This window comes from Sphaeramia orbicularis, chromosome 13, assembly GCF_902148855.1.
Source record: "Sphaeramia orbicularis chromosome 13, fSphaOr1.1, whole genome shotgun sequence".
Taxonomy (NCBI): Eukaryota; Metazoa; Chordata; class Actinopteri; order Kurtiformes; family Apogonidae; genus Sphaeramia; species Sphaeramia orbicularis.
In genome coordinates, this window is record NC_043969.1 from 51,211,556 (window position 1) to 51,221,762 (window position 10,207).

At 37.6% G+C, this 10,207-nt stretch overlaps 2 protein-coding genes across 7 annotated transcripts in view; one reads left to right on the forward strand and one right to left on the reverse strand.

Moving 5' to 3' along the window:
- Positions 1 to 9,073, reverse strand: part of supt5h (SPT5 homolog, DSIF elongation factor subunit) — a 40,271-nt gene extending 31,198 nt beyond the window's left edge. For 3 of the 6 annotated variants that reach the window (XM_030152048.1, XM_030152046.1, XM_030152045.1), the window contains exons 1-4: positions 6,513 to 6,645; positions 6,208 to 6,312; positions 4,132 to 4,288; positions 3,972 to 4,040 (exon numbers count right to left, since the gene is read on the reverse strand). In XM_030152048.1, coding sequence (XP_030007908.1) covers positions 3,972 to 4,040; positions 4,132 to 4,288; positions 6,208 to 6,294 — 313 coding nt within the window. In that variant the 5' untranslated portion in view covers positions 6,295 to 6,312; positions 6,513 to 6,645. Of the gene's footprint in view, positions 1 to 1,847; positions 1,854 to 3,971; positions 4,041 to 4,131; positions 4,289 to 6,207; positions 6,313 to 6,512; positions 6,646 to 8,991 lie in introns of those variants that run through there. The other 3 variants (XM_030152042.1, XM_030152044.1, XM_030152043.1) reach the window with 2 other exon arrangements.
- triap1 (TP53 regulated inhibitor of apoptosis 1) lies at positions 8,796 to 9,452 on the forward strand. Its single transcript, XM_030152050.1, has one exon. It carries the CDS (start codon positions 8,962 to 8,964, stop codon positions 9,184 to 9,186), a length of 225 nt encoding a protein of 74 aa, XP_030007910.1. The 5' UTR covers positions 8,796 to 8,961; the 3' UTR covers positions 9,187 to 9,452.
- Positions 9,453 to 10,207: the final 755 nt, after the last annotated feature.

A 10,207-nucleotide genomic window follows, 5' to 3' on the forward strand; every position in this document is an offset into this window, starting at 1 on the left:
TATTAGTGTAAGTCACACATTAGTTCATTCTACGGGTCATACACAGTCTGATCACAGCTAAACTAGATAAAGGTTCATGCGTAATCATGACAGGAAATGAAAGAGGAAATCCTGGACTGTGACTCCTGTTTATTCACTCAAATTATTATTTTCCAATAATGACACAGCAGACGGTCAGACCCAGTACCATCCTCCTGTCACAGAGGCTTCTGCTGACTCCCTGGTGTTAGCCGGTCCTCCGGTCCGCCACAGCCCACTGCTGATGCCCGTCCGACCGGTGTCCAGAACACCGGCATGGGTCTGTACTGACCCGAGTCACATTAGGACATAGTGAGGACAATGGGCGGAGTCAATGAGCGACTGGGCCGACTAATAAATGTTCTCACAGACATGAAGACTACATTAAATGCATTTATCAACCAGTGAATTTTGTGTCCTTGTCTCTTTATATGGTTGTTGCTGAATGTCCTCCTGGGCAGGAATGGCACTGATGGATCCAGGGTCTGGTTGGTTCTGGTTCAGGTGGTGGATGTGCTGCTCTAGCAGTAGGATGACGTGCTGGTGTGTTCATTGTTCTTCTGTGTATCTCTGATGTGCACATCAATCGGAGGAATGACCTTTGTTACATTATTAACAGTTTCCCAGTGTCACCTCTAAGTGTCGCCAAAGGTTCCAAAGCACTAGAAACGTGCGTACGCCAGCTGTGGAGTTGGTGCGAAGGAGCGCACATTTCCACGGTCATTTCAGTCTTTATACATCTGAACGTGAGCGTGGAAAAGGGCGTACACTAGGTTTTTGTGCGCACGCACGCTTTATACATGAGGCCCCAGATGTTGTCATTTTCAAGGAAAGCGTGCTAATGCCATCGAGGTCACAAAGATTCTTATGAACAATGGGTTTTGTATGAAATCTGGACATCGTAGACATACTCCTTCCACGAATGTCTACGAACTGGAAGATTCAGACAAACCCATCGTTCATGCTGTTTTGTATTGTATTAGACAAAACAACAATAACTGGAAGATCCTGTCCATTCTTTCAGTTGTCGTGTCATCCTCCTTCACAGTAATGTGTTTGTTTCTTCTGAATAACACCAAATTCTCCATTGTTGCAGAATGCATTAGGCAGAATACTAACAAACCCACGACTGTCTAGAACAACACACCAACAAGTCAGGAACTAACGGGTCAAACCAAATCAGATATGAAAAATGTCAATATGAAACCCCACATTTGATCCATTTGATTATTTCCGATTTTTAATTTGTGCATACAATCAAAAGAATGAAAAACAACTGGTTTTTTTTTTTTTATTTGAACATGAATAATGAAATAACGAGTCATTTTTTCATTTTCTGATTGTGGATTCTCAATTGAATATGAAAAGAACGAATGTTACGCAGATTTATTAGTTTTAGTATATCTTATATTTGTACCTATATCATTGTACAGCACGGATTCAGATAAAACAGATCCACTCTAATATTGGTCTGTATGTGGAACCTGAACTAAACCCATTTGGACCTTCAGTGTTAATACCTTCAGGGCCTGATGTTTAACAGCTCTGGTTTGTACATATAAGTCTGATGTGAAGTCAGAGCCAATCGTCTGGAATTCCACAGGAGTCGTCTCGTTAATGAGGAGCCAATATTGGATTAATTGCCGTCTGTGCTTCCTCACGTCAGGTTACAGATGACAAACACAGCAGTGTTGTAATGAGGAGCTGTTAACACACTATGGGACATCGACGTCATTAAATGGATGGAGCGGATATTCCATGTGCTTTGGACACACATGGATGTAAATGTGAACATGAGAGCAGGGGGAATATCTAGCGGAGATTTTTACCGTTAACTGAAGAGGACATGCATGACAGAGAGAAACACCGATAAGACAGAGAGAGTTCAGTCAGACAACAGCGACGTACAAACAGCTTCAAGCCACCAGGGCCACATTCTGCCTCCAAATGCCCCCTACCAGCGTAACACTAGGGGGCAGCAGCTGAACTAAAGATCAGAAAAGCTCTGCTGAGATTAAACAACATCCTGTATTGGTGCATGAAACAGCAAAGGCATTCCACGGTGGGTGTCGCTTGTCGTTGGCCAAACCTCCACATGTGCGTTACATTAGCAATGAATGGGTTTGGTTCACATGTATTTGGAGTGTCTGCTTTAAAAAAAAAAAAAAAAAAAGGCCAAAATAGTGCCAAAATGCAGTTTTTGTAGTAAAATAATAATAAAAAGCCATCACAGCACATTCACTATATGGACAAAAGTATGTGGACCTGATGAATCCGGAGTGCCCCAAAGCTCTACTCTGGATCCACTACAGTTTAACTTATGCAGAGCTGTTTACCAACTCTGGAGGTGGAACTTCACTGTTATTACATGTTGGAGCGGTTCTGTTATTTAAAAAATTTTACAACAGGATTAGCTTCTGTTTCCTAAGGGAGAGACATGGCTCAGTTTGATGACAAGGGTCGCTGAACTGATGCACACAGAGCTCTGATTTTTATTTAGTTATTTATTTTTAGCAAAGTTGACTTTGGAAGGTTTGACTTGATTTTGTGTTCTTTTATGTATTGAAAACTTGCTTTTGTTTTTTGTGCGAAAGGTTGTGTCTGTAACTATTTAATGTACTGCTGCCCGTCTTGGCTGGGCACTCCTGAAAAAGACATTTTTAATCTCAATGAGGTTTTCCTGGTTAAGTAAAGGTAAATAAATAAATATATTTTACACATCATCCAAACCTTCACTTCATCTCCTTTTCCAATATGAATGAGGTCATATTTTGTTTTCATGTACAAGTAAAAGTTTTCATGCTTTCTTGGTATCTGTTGAATTTCTAGACATTGAGACAGGATTATTTTCTTTGTTCTGTTCCATATCATAATTGTCTAAGTCATCCACAATGTGTCCATCAGTCTGTGGACCTGCTGACTCCAGGTGTTTCTTTTCTAACAGGAGTCTGGGATCCAAAACAATAAGGACTAATGTCAGAATAGAGTTTTATATTATGGGATAAATATCAGAGCATTGGTTAGTTTGGGTTACATTATTATCTTTGTTTTTAAAATGACTGACAGATGGTTTGGACTTCATTCCTGTCATTGATTTTTGTTTTTTTGTTTTTTTTATCCTCGACTATTAGAGCTGCACAATATATCGGTGAGCACTGACATCGCGATGTATGTGTGCGCAATAGTCACATCGCAAGTCCTGCAATGTAGGAGGTAAATGAACTCAGCGTGTCCTCATCTAAGTTCAAGGGTATGTGACACACACTGCACACAGCGATCCACCAATCACAATTGTTCTTAATCAGTTTGGAGTGAGTCGCTGGCAACAACATTGAAAAATGAGCAACGAACAAAAGAAAATCAATGCAAACAAAGACTTGGTGCCAAAAAGAAAAGCAACGTCAGTTATCTGGAATTATTTCAGCTACAGAAGGATGAAACTGACATATGTGTTCTTGTGTCGACAGTGTCTTCCACCTGTCGACACAACAAAAGGAAACGACTAATGCGTTTGACCATTTACGTCGGCACCACACAGCTGTTATATCCTCCTGAGTAGTTTTTCATATCGCAATATATATCGCAGGGTTAAAAAAAATTGCAATGTCAGTTTTTCCAATATCATGCAGCCCTAATGACTATGATTTTAAATGTTCTTCCTCTAAATGTCCCTAATATTTTTCCTGCTCTGACTGTAAATAATAATTTCCATCTACTGTCATCACATCTGGCTGAGGGAGAAAAATCTACCCTTAAACTAGAGAGAAATATTGACGTTTCTCTGTCCGATCCTCATGAACAGGACATCTGACAGCTGTGGACATGTGTCCCAATACTTTTGACCATATAGTTTAACTTCTGCACAGATAAAATGTAAAACTTTACAAAGTGACGCTGTTTCCTCTTCTTCAGGTTTAATTGTTTGGGTTTGAGGAGCATTAATAGCACCTTACCTTTCTCCAGAATATCCTCAGCTCCTTCTTCCCACTGATCCTCTTCGTCCTCGTACTCATCGTCCACATCTATGGAGACAAACAGTGGGATGAACTGGACCGCCTACTACAGCTGGAGGAAACACCAGCGGTCCGCAGACACAGGGCGACTGGTTCGTACCGGCCTCATCCAGGATGAACCCCCCGTGCCTCGGCTTCTTCCTCGGTCGGTCATCATCATCCTCCTCCTCCTCTTCATCGTACTCCTCCTCATCCTCCAGGTCCTCCCCTTCCTCGTCTGCTACCTTGTCGCTGCCAACGGGGCTCCCCGTCTCCTCCTGTTGGACGAACAAGAACAGTTAGTGTTTTATATCAAACTATTAACTCTTTAACCCCTGACATGTCTGTGGTGAGCATTCTAAATGTAGGATTTATTTAAATATTCAGAAAAATTCAACCATTTACTCAATAGTTTAATTTTAAATCGTGCTGATAGAATAGAGCTTGTTCTTTCCATAGACATCTGAGCATGCTCAGTTCACCCCCCACCGCCTGTGGAATGGGGGGTAAAACACAGAGCAGTGAGTGAAACCAACTCACAATTTAAAAATAGACGGTTTGGGCTTTTTTTTTTTCCTTTTTTTTTTTTTAACACCGCTTTCCTTGTAGTTTTTTGTTTTTCCTGTTTTCAGTGTTGTGGTGATTTTCCTCCTTTTTTTTTCCTGTGTCTTTACTGAGTTTTGACCATGGAACTGCTGTATGGAGTTAAACAAGTATCAAAAAGCATCTGGACTGATTTAGAAAAAAAGAACCAAAACTAAAACTACTGGGACCAAATTCAAATACTTCTTGCTTATTTTATTCTTTTTTTTTTTTTTTTTAACTTCATTTTAGTTCTTGTTTTTTTTTTTTTTTTTACCTATTTTGTCATGTGATTGATTATTTAGTAAATATTGTATTCATTTTTGTTCATTTAGTTGCTTATTTAGTTAATTTTTCTACATTTTGGTTTTTTATTTTACTATTTTTTCTTCAATTTATTTTAGTTTTTGTCGTATTCTGTTCATGTTACTTTTTATTTTGTTGGTTTATTATTAATTTCTGTTCATTTTATTGATCACTTTGGCTGTTTTTGTTCATTTTGTTGCTTATTTTATTTTATTTTATTTTTTTTTACCATGGAACTGCTTTACGGATTTAAAACAGGTGTCAAAAAGCATCTGGACTGATTTAGAAAAAAAAGAGCCCAAAACTACCCATATTGGGACCAAATTCAAATCGTTCTTGTTGATCAGTGTGTTCAAGTTCACAGTTCTTCAACATCCTAAATCTCTTATTGCTGTACATCCTGAGTGTCTTATTTAGTCCAAACCTGTCAAAGTTCAATTCCTCTCTTTGTCTTTTTTACCCTGTTTTGATTCAAAAACCCACAGTAAAACAAAACCACTGAAGAAAAGGAACACAAGCACATACTCACAGCAGCTTTAATGAACATGAAACACAGTCTCAGAGGTTAAAAGGTTAAATTAGTTCAATATAAACTTTCTAAACTATTAATAACAGGACACACATTCAATTTTCATGCAGTTCAACCTTGCTCATAATAAATAAAGGTTTTGTGACTTCCTGAATAGGTTTAACATTGAACTGAGATGAGTGTTATTGTTGTCATTCAGTCCTAACTTCTACTGTTTCCTTTGATTTTTCATTTAACAGGAAATCACCAACACTACATATATTTAAACCACACTGGAATTTAACTAAAATGCTATCTAATCTAATTTAAGATGTAAGTAGTGACTATTTGAAAGCTTTGATGTTATAAAATAAAACCAAGCAGAATATATAAGACAACACCTATTTCCCAGAAGCACCAGTTGTATTTAGACTCCATAGTGCGCATGTGCAGATGGAAACTATTAAACTAAACTTGTCAAAACTCATCTCCTACGGAAATTTTAACATGGTCAATAAAACACACATATATAAATGAATAAATAGAAGTCTGGTGCTCTGTGTTTAAACAGATGGACTAAATGTGCAGTGATTTCAGCACATTGGTTTAACTTCAGTCCACCAAACTCCATGTTCTCGGTACAGCTCCACGTGTATCCCCGAAGCTGTGCTGCTTGTTTGTGGTTTTATATATATATATTCTACTTTGAAATCCTCTCAGTACATTATCATTATCACACTGACAACAAGTGTTTACCTGCATCCACGAACAGTTAGCACAGCTAGCTAACGGCTAACGTACCTCATTCTCCTCCACTTCCTCGGCCTCTCCGTCGCTGCTGCGTTCACTCTGGTTGTCAGAAAAGTCACTGTCCTCGCTGTCGGACATATTTCTTATTCAAACAAACTGCGAATACAAAAAGGCCGTGGTTAAAGTTTGATCCAACCTCAGAAAACGCGGCTAATGCTAAGCTAGCAGCCGGGGTAATAACAATCACAAGGGCCCATAGAGCGAGCGACAGCAGTTAGCATGGGTGTACCGTTACAGATATCTCCTAAATAACTGCAATTAGATGTTCGCTGAAGAGTTACGCGAGTCTGACTCACCTCTTTTTAAATGACGACTTAATTAATATGCGGTCAGTTGCTTAAAAATATTAAATTTTCGCCTAATTTCAATTCATCAGATGCTTGTAGCGTCTTCTACATAGCCGCAAGGTTTCGGAAGCAGAGCGGACTTCTCGCGAGATTTGGAGGGTGGATAGGACAAGAAAAGTAGATGTCTCACTACACCTCCATTGTTCCGTGTGTACATTTCTAAGTATAAGAAAATAAAAAATAAATATGTTTAAAAAAAAAAAAAAGACTGAACAACAGATTCAGTTAAAAAAGAAGTTTATTAGATCAGTGGAATAATGTTAATAATTACATTCTGCACATTAAAGATATCAAATCAAAAACTTAAACAAGACCTGGAACTTAAAATTAGCACCTAGAATTAGAATAGATTTAAAACAGCAAATCTTAAAATACTAACATCTGATACATATCAAACATTATATATTAAGAACATAATAAGTATAAATAAATACATTGAAAAAAAAAAATACATTTAAATAAAGAGTCTCAAAACAGGGAAAAGTATTTAAAAATAGAAAAATTCATGTAAAATAAAAAAATATACAATCCCCAAATCTTAAATACTAACATGTATTACATAATATATCATAATATGCATTAAAACATTAAGCTGGAAAAAAAAGTATTTAATATAAAATAAAATAAATTAAATAAAAAAAATGTATCAAAAATACAAAAAATTCAAAGAAAATTCTATTTAAAAATATAAAAATCTATACAAGTAGACCTCTAAGGAGCAAGAGGTGAAAAAAATGGACAAATCAGTGGTGACAATTTCCTAAACATTAGGTAACAGTAGCATGACATAACTAACAAAATGTAATAACCCTTACCACCATAACAGAGTCATTTTACAGCGTTGTTCCTGGAGCGAACGGGTCTTAATGCATCTAGTCAGTTTAAATTTGGAGGCCGAGGTCCTCGCAACTTTTATCACACGCTACAAAGTAAACTCAAGTTTTCCATTTGTATGCAGTCTTCAACAGAGTAATCCACTTAATTTAAGGATAAAAATACTAAAAGCACAAAGAAACACATAAGGAAGCAACTCCAAAACACCCACAAAATCTCACCTAAATGCAAATCTATTTGGAAATCAAAGTTTAATCATATAAATTGAAGTCTGTCTTGGCTTAATTCTTTTCCACTTTGTATCTCCAATAGAATCAGAGAAATTAATTTTCAGATTTTCCATCCCATCTACCCCTGCAGGTCCTTCCTCTCCAGATTTGCTGACACTGATGCAAACTGTACCTTCTGCAAAAATGAGAAACCAGAAACAGTTTTGCACTTAATGTGCGACTGTGCCTCCTCTGACATGTTTTAGAGGGAACTGGAGAAAGTTATTTTGAACAAAACCAAAAAACAGATCTGAATGTCTCAGAGGGAAATGAGAACTACATTTGAATGCTCTAATAAACCTTTAATTTTCTTAATTAATCTAATCATACTGATGGTAAATATCATATTCATTCAGTGGGGACTGCAGATGAAAATGAGCACTGACACTAATTCCAGCATATTTAAATGTTTATACTGAAATGGAATGTATAAATGTGTTCATTAATGTGCAATAGGGACCCCTCCATCGTGCAATATTTCTTTTTTATCTTTACTATTTATTTATTTATTTTAGTGCAGTTTTTAATATTTTATCATATATATGGGTTGTTTTTAGTTGGTGTTTCTAGGATTTATTTTTTTTTTTTGTGTGTGTTTTTATTTTGTGCTGTGCATTTTGCTATTTTGTTCTGTAACAGCATCTGGGATGTTTTTATTGAATGACAATTAATAAATCTGAATCACTGTCCCACCCAAATGAAGATTATATAATGATGATAATAATAATAATAATAATAATAATAATAATAATAATAATAATAATAAGGCAAAGTTGTCCAGATCCCTCTGTAACATCAACATCTTTGTTAAGAATTAAAAATATATTATAAAACATTAGCCTTAGCAAAAAATTGCAAATGTGAACGTACCCTCAAACTGTTGGATAATTTACTTTTTGTTAATACTTGATAACTTTTGTTTTTTTGTACTGTACTGTACTGCTACATTTACCTGCTTATTGTTTGTATCAATATATGAATTTATAAGTGATGCTTATTTCTGTTAAATGTTGCATCTTTCTACTTGTCAATTATCAATAAAGGTTTGAAAAAAAATTTTTTTTTTTTAAATTATCTTAAATCCGAGTCTGAGTGATTCATCTGTCTCCATTTTACAGCTTTGAGCCGTACGTACGTCTTTACATAGACGACGCACTTAAATCAACCAATCGTATCGCTCGGTTCAAGGAGAGTCACGGAGTCTGCGCGGTGCTGCTGCCTGAGCCTGCTGTCCAAAACAGTTGTAAAGCCACCTGGTTTCCGCTTCTCCGCCGCCTGAGGACGTTTCACCGGAGATGAACAGCGTCGGGGAGGCCTGCACCGACCTGAAGCGGGAGTACGACCAGTGCTTCAACCGCTGGTTCGCCGAGAAGTTTCTGAAAGGCGACCGGAACGGCGACCCGTGCACCGAGACCTTCCGGAAGTACCAGCGGTGCGTGCAGAAGGCCATCAAGGACAAGGACATCCCCATCGACGGAGTGGAGTTCATGGGCCCGAACAAGGACAAGCCCGAGAGCTGATGTGAGCACCGAGCCGAAGCCCGGAGCTCCGAACGGAGACGGACACCGAGAACTGACCATGACCGGGTCCACCTGGCCACTGAGCATGCGCAGAAGCACAGGCGACGGAGCCGTCAGCCAGACGCGGAGTGAAGATGCGTGTGTTTACCTCCAACAGAGGAAGATCTGACTGCTTTAAAACACACCGGACGCATCCTCAAACAGCAGTTTGATTTGCTTGTATTTACTTCATCTTTAAAATGTAATAAATGTTTTTTTTAAGTGGATTTAAATCATTTTTTTCATGGACAACCTGCTTTAATTGATCCTAAACTCAACTGAATAACACAGTGTTTGTGTTCAAACGTCACAGAACTGATGGGCCGCAGAACGTTAGATTTTCTTTTCACTTATTTTTTATAACATAATTAATAATCTGTTAATTCAGGGCTGTCAGTCATTTGAGTTCAGGGTCCACATTCAGCCCAATGTCGTGGGTCCAACAAATAAAAGAACTACAGTGAAAAAAAGCAAAGTTACATATGAAAATGTTTATCTCTCAACTATCCTTTAAAACCGTGAACAATTTGAACCTGAAATTTCTTAAGAAAAATAAGTGCCATTTTAACAGTATTTTGCCTCTGTTTATCATCTCCACATCACAGTGGATCTACAAATACACAAAATATTTAATAACGGGCAGAATATGGGTAAAAATTGAGTTATTTTTCTTAAGACATTTGAGGTTTTTCATATTTGTTCAGGATATTCACATTTTCAGTGAAAGGATAGTTTATAAATGTCAATATCTTCATGTAATTTTCCTTTTTTTGCACTAAAACACAGAAAACTGGAGTTGTCATTCTTTCTAGGTTATTATTACCGGTCTGTACGTTCTGGATTGGTCACATGTTCAGCGTCATTTTTCCATTTTAACAGATTGATCTCCTGGGTCAGATTGGACCCTGTGGGGGGTGGGGGTGGGGTGGGGTGGGGTGGGGGTTGGCCCATGGGCTGTATGTTTGACCCCTGTGTGTTCATT

Excerpts from the sequence above, each read along its gene's own strand:
- triap1 (XM_030152050.1), top strand. The coding sequence starts at position 8,962 with ATGAACAGCGTCGGGGAGGCCTGCACCGACCTGAAGCGGGAGTACGAC.